This window comes from Scardinius erythrophthalmus (assembly GCF_964197995.2).
Source record: "Scardinius erythrophthalmus genome assembly, chromosome: 2".
Taxonomy (NCBI): Eukaryota; Metazoa; Chordata; class Actinopteri; order Cypriniformes; family Leuciscidae; genus Scardinius; species Scardinius erythrophthalmus.
Window position 1 is genome coordinate 41,081,555 of NC_138222.1, and position 18,108 is coordinate 41,099,662.

The 18,108-nt window shown below is 38.1% G+C and overlaps 1 protein-coding gene across 1 annotated transcript; it reads right to left on the bottom strand.

The window, feature by feature from the left end:
- Nucleotides 1-1,307: 1,307 nt before the first annotated feature.
- Nucleotides 1,308-3,806, bottom strand: fibinb (fin bud initiation factor b). The gene has a single exon (XM_081355117.1). It carries the CDS (start codon nt 3,507-3,509, stop codon nt 2,883-2,885), a length of 627 nt encoding a protein of 208 aa, XP_081211243.1. The 5' UTR covers nt 3,510-3,806; the 3' UTR covers nt 1,308-2,882.
- Nucleotides 3,807-18,108: the final 14,302 nt, after the last annotated feature.

Genomic DNA, 18,108 nt, shown 5'->3' on the forward strand with positions numbered 1-18,108 from the left:
GCTGTGCGGCTGTGATGCCTGAATACTGGATTTTCTTTTTTGAAGATTATTACATCTTTATAGCTTTAATGATTGATTTCCAGTTAAGGTTAGTACACAGCATACCAATTAACAATTTAGAAGGTCTACAGATAGGTCTCTATAGTAGGCTATTTCCGAATTCATTCACTTTCATTCACTTACAAATTTACACACACACACACACACACACACACACACACACACACACACACACACACACACACACACACACACACACACATTCTTGTACATCTATCTTTATGTGGACATTCATTGACACAATGCAATCTCTAGCCGCTTACCCTAAACTTACCCATCACAACTAAGTGCCTAACCCGAACCCTTACCCTAAACCTACCCTTACCTGTAACCTTATCTGTAAAACCAAGTCTTGACCCTCAAACAGGCCTTTAAAGGGATCTCAGAAAGTGAGGACTGGCCAAAATGTCCTCACTTTGCTCTCTTTGTCTTCACTCCAACGGTCTAAGACACACACACACACACAAACACACACACACACACACACACACACACACACACACACACACACACAGAGAGAGAGAGAGAGAGAGAGAGAGATCATCCACTACAGCAACAGTTTCCAATCTCTGGCTGTCTTGTAATGCATGTTTATGAGGAGGACTCCCATTGTATCTGGAAGGTTGGTGTCCTGCAACAGCTGTTTTAACATATGGCAAAGTGAGACCTGCATGGCTACTGCTAATTCCTTAACAGTTCTGCATTAAACATTGCATTCAAATTCATTTAGCCTATCACAAAGTAGTTTATGGCAAAAATATATTATATTTCTGAATATTGTCTAATTCATCTCAATATAATATTGTTAATTGACAAATTGCAAATTCATAGTTTTAAGGACTCTGAATAGTGTTGACATAAATTTTGGAATTATTTTTATTATTTTAATTAAAGATTTAAATTAAACTCAAAAGCACCATAAATGTATCATAAATATGGTACACACAAATATAGATTTGCAAAACAGACCAACATTCATAATTCACTGACAATCTCCCTCTCCAGTAAGCCTTTAACTGGATCATTGAGTCAGTCTTGAAAACCAGATCAGCCCAATTTGAGAATGAATCATTTTTGTGAATCAGAAAGAAAGATCCGTTCATAAATAATATGAAAGAAGTCACAGATTTGGAACAACATAAAGGTGAATAACTGAATTTTCTATTTTCTGTGAACAATTTCTTCAAATCTTATTTTACCTGTTATGTTTTTTAAAATGATGTGTTTCCTAGCACACACACACAAACTACCTTGAAGATTTTTATTACAAAAAGGAATATACACAACATATATCTCAGGAATGGAACTACACATGGTAGAACGCTTTATGTCCAATATTCCTGCCAGCAGTCATCTTGGTTTGTCTGGAATATGTCATCCCAGATGGTTCTTTTCCCATTACTTCTCAGAGGATTACAAGAATACTTGATGCAACGCGCACAGTTTCATGAATACTGTTAAGCTTTTTCCATAAATACAAACACTCACAGTTTAATATTATAAAAGCTTGTTATAAAATATATAGATTTCTTAAGTCACACAAAGCATAACATGTACAAGGAAGAGCAAATGTGTTCCTCCTAATATATCATAGAAAGCAATAATAATAAAATTTATGTTTTTAATATGTTCATGCCATATATCTTTTGGAGGATTGTCAGACTGAATGTTAAAAAAACTGTTCCATGTACATGCGCTTATAAGAATGTAAATATGATTATGACAGCTAACATTTGTACAATGAAAACTATATTCCTTCTGTTTAGCCAACATGAATTTTCTCTGAAACATTCAAGTAATGCCAATGCAAATGAGCAAATGTTTCCACAAACACAGCCATCATTATCTGAGAAAATAGTGAGAAACCTAACACTGAATCTAACTCAGTGTTTTGTATGTCTCCTCTTAGAGGTAAAACCTCCATATTGGTTAGACTGAGATTCCAGTCATATTACAATAAGCTGCAAATGTCATTAAAGACTCAATGGCAGTAATATTGCCAAGTTTAAAGCATTTAATGCCTGTCCATCATGTTTGATTGCTGCTATTAAGTGAATACTGGCTTTCATTTATTGCACAAAATAGCTGCATCATTTTGCCAAGTAGCTACAGAGAAAAAAAAAAAAAAAAACATTTATTCCTTAAAAATTAGTAGCCTATATTTTTGTTACTAGTACTTATTTTTAGTTATTAATAAATTGTACATCTATTAATTCTTTTCTGCTACTCACTATCGCGATAGTGACTATTCTGAATATTTTCCTATTTTTCCTCCAGTGAATTCTCCAGGGATCTGTGGTTCTGTGGACATCAACTTTTCACTTCTGACTTATAGTATGTGTTCCATTTTTTGCTGTACTACCTATAGTTTTAATAGTAACTATTCCTTTTGTTCTTGTAACTACTGAAATATAGCCCATATTCTAGTTTCATATGCTAATAATTAAATAGGATACAAACTGTGACCTATTTATTAGACCAGTGTATGCTCTGTAACTTGTTGTGAGATTGTAAATATCACTTGTACTAACAACTGAGATTGTGTAAATAGGTAGGCTATGAATAAATACAGTAGGCTACAATAAAGCAGGACTATTTCGATAGTTACAGAATGAGACTTTTTAATAACCTACCGATAATGAATGGTTTCTATGCAAACTGAAAAGATAACAGTTGGTGGGATTAGTAATTTAGCCTACTAAAAATAAGTACAAGTAGCCTAACATACAGTACTAGTTAATTTTAAGAAATGCATGTTAAAACGCCTTGCCATAGAGACAGATTGAGATTTGCCTGCTTACTGAAGGCAGACAAATAGTCCTCTACACCTTCATATAGTCGTTCTTCAGGCGGCTTAACCGGGTCCCGTGACTCCGGATGATGAGTGACAACAGCTCGTGCTTGTCCTTCAGTCCCAGCGAGATGTCCAGTGTCTCCTTCAACACGTCGCGCGTGTGCACGATCATGTTCAGGAAGTCGTCGCTGATCTTGTGCTCCTCTTTCAGCTCGTTTTCCTGACTCTGTTTGAATTTCACCTCCAGCTCCAGCAGAGACTTCTCGGAGTTGGAAAACGCCTCGGTGATCTGGGTCGTCTCCCGTCTCAGATATTTCCCATAGCTGTCTTCTCCATCCAGGTCGAAGGAGATGCTCTTCCCGATGCCCTCGAGCACACGCGCCGCGTCCTCGATGTGGCGCTTGATGATGGTGAAATCGTCCCGGATCACTGAGTCTTGGTCCTCGTCCAGGGTGCATTTGCGATTGTCGGTCATTTTGAACAGCATCTGGCATTTCTCGGGATCGTCGTTATCTTCATAAAAACCGTCCGGCACGAAATAATGATGAAAAGTGCCGTTGGACATCTCCGGGTGAAGGGGTCCCGAAAAGAAAGCTCCTCCGAGACGCAATGAGACCAGGCAGGCTATCAGTATGAACAGAGGGGAAGCCATCATACCCACCTCTGCCTTATCACAGTCAATAGTAGCCTACCTTCAGCTCAGCTCTTCAAACTTCACACAAGCCCCCCTGCTCCAGCCCCACGCATGTCCAGAGCGTGAAATGCCGAGTAATCCCGACACGAAAACAGCTCAATCACACAGAAACGTCCGCACTTTGGGAATGAAACTTTGAACCAGTGCCCTTTCTGTGGTCTTTGGCGAAATCAACAGGCGTGAGCCACATAAACCCTCGCCGTGTCCTTCCTTGTGTCTGTTTCAACATCTGGACCGTTCAGACTCAGTGCTGGTTTAGGTAATAATACCCCCGGGCAGACTCTCAAATTACAAGCCCGTCACTCCTGCACTTAAAAGGCAGCACACATTACAGGGGCTGTCATTAAAAGGACTCGAGTTTGCATAAGTTTTAAAAGCCCCTGAAAGCTATACAAAACACACGTTAGAATTAGACTGGACCAAGCTAAACTCATATAAATCTAATAAAAATTACAGAATGACACAAGATAATTTATTACATTAAACATCAAGTAGATGAAGACAATAAACATTATGGTATTAAAACAATGAAAACTTCTTTTTGTTTTTTTAATAAATTATGGATAATTTTATCATAAAAATGATGTATGTAGGCTACTAGTTTATCCAGTTTTGTGTGTTCAAAACAAGAGAAAAATCAAGTGCAACATTTAAACACTGCCACAAAGATGCTGAAAATAGAATAAATGGAAATCTGATCCTTTGCACTGTAAAAACAAAATCAATCAAGCCAATAAAATATTATAAACTTAAGTTTATTTGCAGAGTTGAAACTATGGAATCCCATTAAATCTAGAATCTAGAATAAATACCATTATTATTGTGTGTGCTTTTATCGGTCACTTGTATAGAAATGCTTATATTTTTCTCCCTTTTGCAATGGCACTTGTGTCAGTATAATGTTCAAAATACATGTTATGCCTGAGTGCAAAAGCCAAAATGGGGCCGTCCTCACTTTAGACAAAAGCAGACACTGCAGATGGCCACCCTGCACTCTTCTCTCTTCAATTTGTCTTGGAGGTGTGTCTGACAGGCCTCTGCAAAGAGGGTGCTTTCTTTGTACTGGAGGTCTTACAGTAATTCTCAGAGACAGGTCTCAGCTCCATATGCCGATTACCTAAAGAGGATGTCTGAGTGATGCCGAAAGGTTGTGACAGAGCGTGAGACAGAGCGGGAGCTGTTCTGCTTCGGCATCAGGATGTGCTACTCGTTCTCTTTCCTGTGAAGGCCCCTGTAGAGAGAGTCAGTGGGTGAACAGCAGTGAGCTCACACTTACATACTCTGTCCACTTTCCTAAAGCCCAAGGCATTAATGAACCACACATTCCATGAAAAATAAACGACAAACATTGTGTGGAAAAATGGTGATGTCATATCTGATGTATGAAGATGGATTCTCAAAGTCTCGGAAAGCCTTGTTTGCTTGGCCTTGTTGGATTTACAGCCTTCTTTCATCATTTTTACAGACATTGTACAGACACTGCCAGCACGCTTTCATTTCACCATATGGCTCTTAAGCAAACACATATACCCACAAAATACAGACACATGAGCACTCCACCCCACACAACACAAAGCTTTCAAGATGCTCACATGTGTTATTGACAACATTAAATCCCTGGCAAATAGTCTCTCAGTCTGGTATTTTTCTGTGAACATAAGGGAATATCGCACTGATGTATCTTCATTAGGGCACGGATGTGTGCCCTATATACCATCCATTGATGCCAAGAAGCAAAGTTCCTGTAGAATATTAGCTCTCCCTCAAACCCCAGTGTATAATAATTCACCACAGATGCAGACCAGAACAGAACATGAGCTGGGGTGGAGAAAAGTAGGAAGAACATCAGAGTATGTGTAAGTGAGAGAAAGAAAAAGAGTCTTGTTTCCCACTACACTGGAAGTTGTTCCACTCTTTATAGAGTGCTCTTATTTTATGGTCTTCAGTACTTCTTCTCAGACTCCCTATACCCCTTTGAACCTGGTTCCCCCAATGTTCCTCCTACAGATATCCACTACAAGGGGCCGTCTCTCTCTCTCTCTCTCTCTCTCTCTCTCTCTCTCTCTCTCTCTCTCTCTCTCTCTCTCTCTCTCTCTCTCTCTCTCTCTCTCTCTCTCTCTCTCTCTCTCTCTCTCTCTCTCTCTCTCTCTCTCTCTCTCTCTCTCTCTCTCTCTCTCTCTCACACACACACACACACACACACACACACACACACTCTCTCTCTCTCTCTCCACACTCAGCCCGTCTCTTAAACCCCAGAGGATGGAACAATGCCAGCTCCTGGAGAATTTCCCCCACTGTTGCCCTGCTAATGATCTTAATAACAGGGGTCTATAAGTATTGTTAGCTTTCTGGATTTTTCATAGTTTTCAAATGTTCAGGTTAAGCTCACATTAAATGATCATAGGCTACTGCCCAAACTGTGTCTAGAATCATGCTATGAGTTGCACACCTCCACCAGACTTTTCACTGAGAGGATGCATCATAAATACTTCTGAAGTCATCATGTCGCCCTTGGGCGGGCCTCTTAAGTAAATGCACACGGTTCCTTTGTGGTTAGACTGAATTCATGCCATCAGCTTGGCAAGGATAAAATGGGCACCGACTTAAATGCAATGAACCTTGCATGAACTAACTCTGGGCCAGTTCTAATCTTTTTAGGGAAGAATTATGGGAGACCAGTTGTTTCATCATTAATCCGTGCTATTTTCCGCTGGGCAATGAGACTCAATTACTGAAGCTTTTGAGCAAGACGCTCATAAAAGATACAGATGCTGGAGGAACACGGCCAGTGGGGCCATGAAACAGAATACACCGGCATCATGTTCTACAGAACCTATTTGAAGACCTCAGAGAGGACAGGCACACACACACACAAAAAGTAGTGCATGCGTACTTCATGCAAAAAAGCAACTTAAAGCAAAAATTCATATTCTGTCATTTACTCACCCTCATGACACTCCAAACTTGACTTTCATCCTCAAATGGTGAAATTCTAAAGACATTCTGCTAAAATTATGATGAATAAGGACCGAATATTTTAAGCTTAAAAAAAGACACAAAAGTACCATAAATATGCCATAAAAGTAGCTAATTTAAGTGCTCTGAAATCATACAATATCTATGTGTGCAGAACAGACTTCAACTTAATTTCCTTTCAGCCAGCTGTGAATTGCTGTGAATGGTTGAATGAGTCAGTGAGTTGAACTCATGAATGAATCTTCCAGACCTGTTTTGTGAACTGTATCACGTGATTAATTGAAAAGATCAAAAAAAAAAAAAAATTGTTCATTTTTACAGCTTGAATTTGGTTTTGTTTCTCAGGGGGGAACCCGTTAATGAGGGCCAGATGACAATATGGGATGCCATACAATGTTAAAAGCAATCACTGTCCCAATCTTAAGCCCTAAATTGAATGCAACAATCAACAGGTGCACTCAAACACATGGAATACAACTGATAGGTTAGACAAGCATAAAGACTTACAAATCCCTTTTGGTTACAAGCTCCCTGATGCGTCAGATGGCTAATGAAGAATTTGGTCCCTTTGAGTTTTTCCTTTATCACACACACATGTTCCAGGAAATCAGTCCAATGGTGACCTAACAACAGCCTCTCTGATAGCTGCTCTGCCCAGTTCTGTAAACCTCTGGATTTACAAGTCCATTAAGTTTAAAAAGCTTCATGACGCAATTCTAGGAACCGTGTTGATCCCTGGAAGAAAGTAATTACATAGCTCCGCATTCAAATGAATCAGTGCAAACTAAATAATACACTCTCAGAGACTAAAAACAAACCAGATCCATTTAAATAAAAAATGATGTAACTAGACAACAACCCAGGGACAACTACAAGAAAGTTTTAAACGTGAGTTAAATGCATAAAATGAGCTGAAAGAGACAGAAAGCAGGCCTGTGTCTGTATATCTACTGAATCATACTCAGCAGAAATGATATATTTAATAAAATATTTAATATATAAACCTGCCATTATAGATACAGATCTGCCTCACCATACATAAAGGTCCACAGCAATCAGACTGCAGAAGCGGAGGGAGGGATGGAACTTGGGGTAAATCTCCACAGGGAGAATCGAAGGAATTGGAGTTGTTTGTTGAAGAAGTGCTGAAGAGATTTTTCCAGCTGTTTTGTGGTCAACTGCTCCCCTAAAAACCCCTTTATTCATTTATACATTTTCCATATGGAAATATTCTGAGATGAATGTACATACACGCATATTACAGTCCTGCATTTAGCCTCGTTCCTCAAGAAAGACAGAATCTGAACTCTAATTGGCCCAATATTTACCCAGGTATGGTAATCTATGTTAGGTGTTAAATGTGCTCAGTCACAGTGTATGCAAAAGTATGTGAAAGGTCAGATCAGAATTTAAATCAGTCCTATAATCAGTGCCAGTTGTGCTATAGGCACCTCTTTATGCGTAGGGATGCCTCATCTTCCACTCATCAGTCTTTCCTGGCATAACTTCAGAATGACACTCTTCTTCTGTTGTCTACTCAGGGTATCCACATAGCACAAAACAACAGTGGGGGGCATTTTTTCTTCCATTATTATCTTCCAGAGTCTGAGTGCATCAGTCTCCATTTAAGCTATGCCAAAATGATTATTACTCACTGATCACAAATGGAAACAAACCTCTGCAGTGAGCAAGAAGGGCCAAACAAGAAATGCATAAACAATAAAATAAAGAAATAAACAAATGCCCCCTTTTCCCTGTTGTGTAATTTGGTAAATTCCCAAAGTGCTAGTACATATTAGCGAGATCAGAGGATGTTTATGTTTAGAAAGAACCACGGACTCTAATGAGCTAAACATGTGGAAAGGCTCTATGCTGGTCCTTTTTCTCCCCATTCATTAATCCATGATGATTTATTGGGTTGCTTGTAAGAAGTCATCGAAACTTCCAAAACACATGTATATGGCTCCCTTTGTTTGCTCCTCTCTGCTTGAAATGGCATGCAGAGCATTTGAGACACAAGTATAGGCCTGCTTTAAACCCTGAACTTTGAACAGTATTGTATGGTTGTGCAGCATGATTTGTTCATCTGAAGGTATCTGGACATAGTCGAGGCTGCTCTACCATTGGAGAAAGCATAATGGCTAACTTGGATCACATCTGCCTTGATAACACATCACATAATGGCCTTGACGTCATTGTATTTCTTTCAGAGTTGTACGACAGTCAATCGCTGTTGGCGGATACCATAGAAATTTATGAGAAGTGCCATAAAGTGAATCACACCTGCCGCAAAATTGTCAGTGACTTCTCTTATAAAAGAGCATTTTTTTCAGGGTAAACTCTGAAAATAGATTAATCCAAAATATTGAAGATTAGCCGATAGGTTGTCGCTTCATTAAAAGACAAGCTGTTTTCACACAAAATAAGTTTATTCAGCATAGTGAAGCCTCTCCTCCATTGACATCCATTAAAAAAAAAAAAAAAAAAAAAAAAACGCCCTCCTGTCTCCTTCCTTGCTCACCACAGCATTACGCTTTTTTGCTAACCTTGGCTTAAAGCGCCTTTGTTCGAAATCTTTAATCAAAAACTTGAACCTCCCCAGCAAGCAATAGCCGTCATTTCACCGTCTTTAACTATAGACCCGACATAGTCCGGCTATGAGTAACCCACTTCTAGCCAAAATAACCTTGAATTTGATTACATGTTTTTTTTGCCAAAATAACTTGTGAGATGTATGATATTACATCATGTAAGCAAAGTCAACAGTGATTACAAGATGTTTGGTTTGATGTCTTTGACATGTTGTATGTGTGATGGATTTTTTAATAAATAAAATAGTAAACTGTATCAAATTCTAACATCTAACCTTACTTCTCCTTTAGGCTTAACACTACCACTTGAACAAAATGTACTCTGAAGATTGTGTCGAAACCAGTGGAAAATTCTGAGATGCTGGCTAGACAATATCAAAAATTTAACAGTCTAGAATAGTCTCATGACACATTGAGTAATCAACTGAACTTCTAACCTTTTCCATTTTTTTAATGATTTGAGATCTAAGTTGCTTCTACATAGTAACAGAAGGGTTTGCATATGAAGAACCAATCAAATTGTAGGGAAATTATGTAATGTTTCATGTCATTTTTGCCATGCTCCTATTCTATAAAAATTGTTGTATTCTTTTTGCTGGTGGGATTCTCTCTGAAATTTGTCTGAGATCCTCCGGCTGTGATTAAAGCATATTCGAAGGCATTGTCTGTAGTCTGTCTATTTAATGTGGTGCAGCAAGTTAGTTAGGGAAACTTACTAGACACTTTGATAGTAAAAGGGATGAGATGTCGTCCAACTCAAAGTCATTTGTCGACTGTAGACGCAGTGCTAAAGGTTATTAAGGGTTGACTGTAGACGCTTGGGTGTCGATTGGAGATGCCCCAGGTAATTAGGAGTCAGGTGCACGAGAAAAAATCTACCACATATGCGTAGCCTGTGTGTCTATTCTTGGGCTATTGGACTACAATTTTCACTGACAGCCCAAATTTTGCCTTGTTTTAGCCAAGATGTCAGGGCTGTGTTCGGACGGCTATTAGACATCTTTAAACGCAAAATTGCTTGCTGGGTCCCCTCCCCCTCAAAATGATGTCTGTTCTCTTCATGATGAGGGTGGTATTTTTATGTCAGTGTAAGAGTTCTTCCCCACTCAGGTGATGCATTACTAGTATTGCACCTTATGTTAAATAAACCTAATATTAAATGGGTTATGCTGGCTTAAATTTCGTTTTAAAGCTTCCCTGTAAATACCTTGGTGTTTGTGTAGGATTAAACTAAGTGGTTGTGCAGGTTTTTAAGTTATTAATCATTGAGGAGCACAGCAGGAGTAGCAGCCAAAGACTGCAGTCATCTGTACACTGACTCTGCAGGCAGGCACTGGAGGATTTAGTATGTATACTGCTCTGTCAATGAGTGGAAAAAATGAGTGCTCAAGGACAGTCTGGTAAAAGACTGAGAGACAGAGAGAAAGATTCTCCCTGTTCCCTGTTGGCCAGTCTATAGCGTGCCATCTCAAAAAAAAAAATAGAAAATAACAAGCAATAAGGGTAAATCTGACAGATAGAAGAGAGAGAAAAATGAGAGAGACAGAGCAACAGCTACCAACACAAATATGGATAAGACTATAAATGATGATCTGTCTGGCAGGAAGGACATTTTCCATGTTTTTTGCACACAAGAGGGCCCTCTGTTCTCAATTCATCACCCTGGACTATAAAAAAGGGGACACATAAAAAAAATGGAGCAATTCATAACAAAAGCCTTTTTAACATATTCAATTATTATTAAAAAAAAGCTTTGAAATAAAAACACAGGGAGTAAGATAAATTAAACAGAACATTACAAAACACTAAATTTACCAAAAAAAAAAAAAAAAAAAAATGAATAAAAAAATAACATGTAGGGTTCGATTTAATTAAATGTTTATCAGTATTCATTGGTTTTGCCGGGAAAAATAATATGTTATATTGAAAAGATTCCTAAAAGATAAACATTGTGTAAATATTATGTAGCAGGAACTTTTAAGTATTTTCTGTGGGGAAATGCGTGGGCTAATTCTGAAAAGTGTTGTAACAGATAGTATAAATCACTCCAATATCATGACACATTACACATTTTTTCACTTAGAAGTTTGCTCTAACTGACAATATGAGTTTACCATTAATGTGTCACATAAAAACGTGCTACTTCACACAGCATATATCAGAGTTTATGCTTTAAGCAGAATTTTGGTGAAAGGCCATTTAATGTATCACATTTTTAAGAGGCTTATAAGTATTGAGTCACTCTTGATCCAGTCAAGGATCTCCTGCTGACTAGAACAGTGATGTCAGTATTACAAAGTGTTTAAAAGAGGCAAGTCCATTTAACTGTAACTGGCATGGGCACAGAGAGCCGTTGGTCTTTCCAATGGCTGTTAAACACCATCATACATAAAAGTAGGATAAAGGCTATAAGGAGAGTCAGAGAACACATACATAAACACGCTTCAATTTTCATTATAACTGAGTGTTGCAGCACACTCCTAAGGTGTGCAAAATATTCAAACAGTGGAAATGTTTAGACTAGAGCATCTAGGTCCTTATTTAACGCAGGGAGGAGGATCACACATGCTTTCCATATGCAGTAAGTGTTGGGAGCACTGAAGCAGTTGGAAGAGACCCACGCTAGGCCAACAGTGGACCTACACTGGTCTTTCTCTGGTGCAGTAATGGTTGGAGCGTGCTCAACAGGAATAGCTGCGGTGGTGTTAAACCTCCGTGCATCTGCCAGGAACGCTGCCGCTGAAGCAGTTCTGTCTCACTACGTCTGAGGTCTATAAATGCCCTCATTGTGCCCAAGACACCGACAGAGTCAGGCAAATCACGCCACACCATGTCCTTCCACACTGCGACAGAAAATAACCATATTCCCAGAATAGGAAGCTGATGAAAAAAGGCAAATGTTTGCACAATGTTAGTCTAGGGCTAGTCAATTAAGTTGCAGGGAAAATTAGGTCTGGTGTCAAGTGGAATGAACAGTTTGAGATGTCAATGTAAGATTGTTGCAGAAAAAAATGTATCATAAGATTGAGAAAAAGAAGTCATTTTAAGTTAAATAGATAGATGTGGACAATTGCACTGAACTCAACCAAGCTCAACCAAGTTCTTTCTAATTAAACTCCACATTCCTCCCAAAAGACTTGAGAGGGAAAGTGCCAAGGTCATTCTGGCTTTTAAAAATATCTGCCACATTTAATAAAATACTTTGTAAGTAAAGTAAATTTGTAGCCCTGTGTTTTTGCCACTATATTTGACTTTTATTTTACTTCAAGGTGCTTTGCACATGCTGATATATAGTACCAAAAATGGCATTGCAAATGTACAATGAATTATATTGGATATTTAAAAAAAATATCTATCACTGTTGTACTCTTTGGTCAATAACATACTCAACAGAAATATTTAGTATGCTCTTTATTGAGAACAGTTTTAAAAGTGTGACAGAAGCTCTGAAAACAGATGGCTGTGAGTCTTGTGCCTATTGCTATAAACTAAAAATAAAATTCTCTCAGGGATCAGACTTGTCTCTATTTTATAGTTTCTAGGAACAATCCACGATTGTTGGAGCAGAAGAAGTGTTTTTGTTAGTACGTTGCTACAAAAGCCATTTGTTCAAACAGTGCAAAAGTGTTGACTGTGAAGGGGTGGATTCTGGAATCCACTGCTGCTTCAATCTAATGAGTGATTATAATCAAGGTATTAATCAATATTTTTCCTTCTAAATATCACATGAGTGAATGTCTTCTCTGGGCTTATGAGATTTTACTTAGTTATAGAAGTTACCAATGTGATAATTGAAAATGTTCTTTTCACGTATTCTCTAAAGTCTGTATTAAATATCTTAGAGGTGACTGAAGGGTCTGGCTCAAATGCCAGGAATGCAGAAACAGTGCTTGCTCATTTAGCCCGGCTTCCAGAAATGAAATATGGACTCGTTTTGTGTTTGAGAAAGGTCTTCAACATGTTAATATACTGTATATATATGTGTGTGTTCTTCTATAAGTCTCAAGGGTCATTGGAACCAACAGTTTAAGTGACCATTTCTTTGTTAAAGTCTTTACTTTACTGTTACATGTAGATTAAAAGTGTCCTCTCCTTGAGAGAAAGAACGTATTATCTTGATGTTTTGAGAAGACTCTCCTGTTTATAGTTAGAGCCCGGCCAAATCCAACCTTGAAGAAGCTGTGTGTCAGTGTGTGTGTTAGTATTCTCGGTAGTTAAGGAACAACTGGCATTATTGGAAATTAACTTCATTAATCATGAATTAATCAACTTCGAGAATCATTTAACCTGAAGCAAGGACGTAGCTTAGACCTTGGTGTACAGTGATTCTGCTGTTCTGCTGATGAAGCTGCAAATATTCAGTATTGAAAGCACTTCAATTGACTGCACTCTTGACTCCGGGTCTTCGTTCCTCATATCTGGTTCTGGGTCTTTGACTGTAAATCCCCTTACAACTGAAAGGAGCTGACATATCTACAGATAATAAGTTCCAAATATGAATCTGCTGTAGTGGAGGAAAATCAGTAGTATATACTATAGTCTAAGAATCACATCTTACTAATTACATTTGCATAATCATCATATACATTCTGCACTAAAAGTATGTGATTCAGGACCGTGAGACAGAATGATGGATGAGGGGTTGAATGAAATAAAGATGGAAAAGACAGAGATTTTCTGGCCCAGCATATAAAACCCATTGTGAATTAGAAAATCTGCAAGTGCTTCAATTCTCCAGATGCATCTTTTCATGCATATGCTCATATACTGTACATCTGTGTGTGTTTGTGTGGCTGTGAGCACTGATATTCATTTTAAACAATTGTCAATGATTAGTGTAATATCAAGTTTTATGGCACTGTATGTGAAATTATTTATGTGGTGTATTCTGTAATTGACAGAATCCAGCTGGGGGAAAAAAATGTGTCCAAGTGACCTCGTTTTTTGAGATGTGTTTTTATGGATAAAGGGTTAGATCTCCAGTCAAAAAATCTCCACAAAGGAATGCTTTATCTCACATTCCCTACATCTAAGCTGCAGTGGATCTCCAAGTTTACTCTTTCAAGTCCTCAACAGAACAGTTTCTGGCCTCCTCAGGGCATCAATCAGCAGTGAATCATCAGTGAAGCAGGATGCTGAGCTCATGTCTGAGGAAAGTCTCTCTCTTATTATCTCTCTCTGTCTTTCCTCCAAATCTGGAAGCATTTTAGATCTGGATTCTCTCTCTCCCTCTCTTCACTTCGTCCATTTCTGCTCTCGCTGTCTCTCTGTGTGCTGGCCGAGTCACATGTGCCCAGTGCCCAGGAGGTGAACGATTCTCATTGTCAGCAGGAAAAGAGTAGCTCTAAGCTCTGATCTTATTCTGAGTCACACACCAGATGCCCTTAAGTGTTTGCACAGTTTGTTTTGTTCTAGCAAAGACTGTTTTGAAACCATCTCCATGTGTTCACCATATCTAAGGTTAATATCGCTGACAGAACTGCAAATCAAAAATTGTTGTTGAGTTATTTGTACCAGGTGGTTATGTTATGTAGGTCAGTGCTTTATCTATTCAATTTAACTGTTAAAAAAAGAGCCTTCAGTAGTTTATTAGCCCAAATGCACAAGCATTAATATCAGAAGAAATTATCTGATTTCTAAACATCTGTGATGTTCTTTGATGCACAAAATGTCTACAGGGAGATAAAAAACCTCTTACTTTGAACCACTATGTGGATATTAATCATTATAATTTTTTTTATCTAAGATGGTCTTTGACTGGGAAGTTAAGCTCCACTCCCACATTTTTCCAGGGTTTATGTAATAGTGTGATAAATGGAAAAGCAGCTGCTGTAAATTTTGAAAAAAGTGGGGAGAAAAAAAAAAACCTATAGAGAAGATGAGGAGAAAAGGACATATTTGTGGTCATTGAGTTTGGGTTCGCCAAGCTTTATGGTTGGCCAAGAAGATTCCAGCTGTAACACACCTTTATATATCAATGTATGTCTGTTCTCCTTTATGTTGGGCAACGGAGAGTGGATTTTGTCGCAACCCTACAAATATGTTAGCCAGTTTGTAGCTTTATAATATCTCCACGTATTGTAGTGCATGGATTCATAAATACTGTTTAAAACATAGGTTCACCGAATTTCATTTAGATGGAGAATTACAATTATTTTTCATTTCGTGAATGTGCTCATTGTTTGGTAGTTGTTACATAGTGTACGTAATAAAATGGGTTCGGCATTTTTATGCTGAAGACTTATTTTCTACATTTCCTTTTGTTAGTCAGTTTAGTTTGTTACAAATCAGAAGTGTTTTTGTTCTATTTATTTGTTTTATTTGACACATTTCAAGCTTTCTACTTCCCTCCTTGCCTTGTCATTATATTGTTCTTCTTTCTTTGTTCTCACTCTTTTCATTTGGCACTATGCACTTGAAAAAAAAAAAACTTTTGAAATCGAATTGAACTGTCTATATCCTCCTCTTTCACAGCCACACTTCCATTTTGAGACCCACACACATTTATTTTAATGTTATATCCCCACACACCCCTAATCAAAAATTCCTAAGATCTACTAGCCTGGTTAAAACCAGACCATTCTCAGTAGTAACTGAGGTATGGTCTGGCAAAACTTCATTAATAACTCATTTCCAAAGGGGCGTCACCAACGGACGTCGCTCAAATGCCTCTGGGCGCAATTGGATAGACCTAAAACCAATCAGAGCGATCGTCATTGTGTAAAGCCATATGCTGCGTCCCAATTCGAGTTACACTACGCCATAAAAGTATGTAGTCTTTTTGAGAAGAAAAGGTATTTATTTTTGAATGTGTAGCAAAAAAGTAGGCAAGTGTTGGGACATACTACTTCATCATCTTTATCGGACGGATCTGTCGCGTGCATCCTGTCACGTAAACTGCCCTGTCAATCATCTTGTCACAGTTAAAATCCTCTATTAAATCCTACCGTTTCGGAGAGAAATGTAGTAGCACGTTCATCTGCCAGTGGGTCTTTCATGGAGACTGTCCTCATGTGTTTGCAATTTGAATTTAATAATGCATTTAAAAGTTGATGCGCTTCACCAACGGACGTCGCTCAAATGCCTCTGGGCGCAATTGGATAGACCTAAAACCAATCAGAGCGATCGTCATTGTGTAAAGCCCGCCCCAACGTTTCTGATTGGGGCTGAGATTTCGACGGATTGTAAATGGGCTTGAATGGGCTCTTTGCCAGACTACTTGCAGAGCAAATCTAAATTTGCCAGAAGTTGTCTGGGTTTTCCCAGGCTAAAGATCTACGGGACGTAACAGTAAACATTTACATATTAAAGACACCCCCCCCCCCCAAAAAAAAGAATTCTGACATAATTTATTCACCCTTATGTAACATGTCTTTCGAAGATTTAGATTTAAAACTTATAGGCTATTTTGGGTTGTAAAGAAGAAAAAAGTCATATAGGGTTGCATTAACTTGCCTGCAGAGGTTTACTATAATTGCCCATTTCATAACCGTTTGGCTGGTATAAGAAATTATACTAACATTAAACATTCCCTTCACTGTCTGAATCTAAGACAGTGTCACAAAAAAAGAAAGTTACAAATTAACAAGGTTGGCTCGGCTACATCAAAATTCACTCTTATCTAATCTCATCAATTTTGGAAACTGGAAGATATCCCAGAGGCTTGTTACTCAGAAAAATCTAATAGAACAAAACATTCTACCAATTCTCAAGAAATATTGCCTTATTTAAAACATCTTCTTTTGGCTTCCATTAATATAAAAAAAAAGTTTGAGTAAAACTTCTGGTAAACCATTAAAAACCTTGAGGGAATAAAAACCTTATATCTTCCAGTATAATAAAACATTACTCAAGGACATGATGTTCATGCTTTCTCAAGTGTCCAGCTGCTAATCATATTTCATGTAGTATTGTAATTATTCACTGTTACCTCACCATCCATCAGGTTCCTCCAGTCAAATACAGTTCACTGCTCCTCCATGAGGTCTCAAATTTCAGGAGGCCCCAAATAAATTGTAAAAAATTTAACTTCTAAGCTTTCACTGATCCAACAGTTTCCTTAAGCATTTGCCCATGTTGTCATGGCAATGATCAATTTATATTTTATTTAGTTTTATTCAGTTTTCCATAAATAAAGTGCTTTCTGTGAAGTCAGAGCTTGACAACTAGTGTGCTGTAGCTTTATGATATGAAGCCACCATAGTTTAATAGTCTGGCCTGGCTTTTGTTCTCCAGGGGCAGTTTATGGCTCAATTTCGTTTTATTCATTTGAATAGGAACCTTCGGGAAACAACATTTTCCAGTGCCCAAAATGTTAAATGGAAAAGGCTTTGACAGAAGTTGCCTCATTTAAAGAGTCAAGAAAGTACTGTAAATAAAGTAAATGTGATGTTGGTTACTCTGTCAGGATTCTGCCCTGGCAGCCTTGTCTGTTTTGTCTTTGTTTCATGTTTCTATGTTTGAGCACATGGCTCTGTCTTTGTTTGTGTTTGCCATGTGCTCCTCTTGTCCTGCCTCCTTGTTTCCTGTTAACACGCCCCCTTGTTTAGGTCCTCATTTCACTAATTGTGCTCACCTGATCCTCATGTGCTCTGGTCCCTTTATATTGTGCCTCTTTCCCTCATGTCTTTGCTGGTTTGTTTCTCTGTCAGTTCTAGCTTTGTGTTTGTTTAGATTTTTATCCAGTTTTTTTTCTTTTGTTGCTGATTTTAAGTCTAGTCAAGTTCTAGTCTTTATTTTGATCTAGTTCTTCCAAGTTTTATTTATTTTCTCTTTAGTTCTTTACAAGGTTACTGTCTTTTATTTCTTTTTGCTAGTCTAGTTTGTTATTTTTATCTAGATCTTTTGTTCACTTATTTAGCTAGATCCTGTTATTTCAGTTTTGTTTTTTTATTTATCTCTAGTCTCATTATCAGTTTTATTTTGCTTGTATTACTTGTTGTTTTGGCCTGTAAGTCTTGTCTCGTGTTGGTTCCTGTCCTGCATCCTGT

Bases quoted from the DNA above. Each gene is read 5' to 3' on its own strand.
- fibinb (XM_081355117.1), bottom strand. From the start codon at position 3,509: ATGATGGCTTCCCCTCTGTTCATACTGATAGCCTGCCTGGTCTCATTG.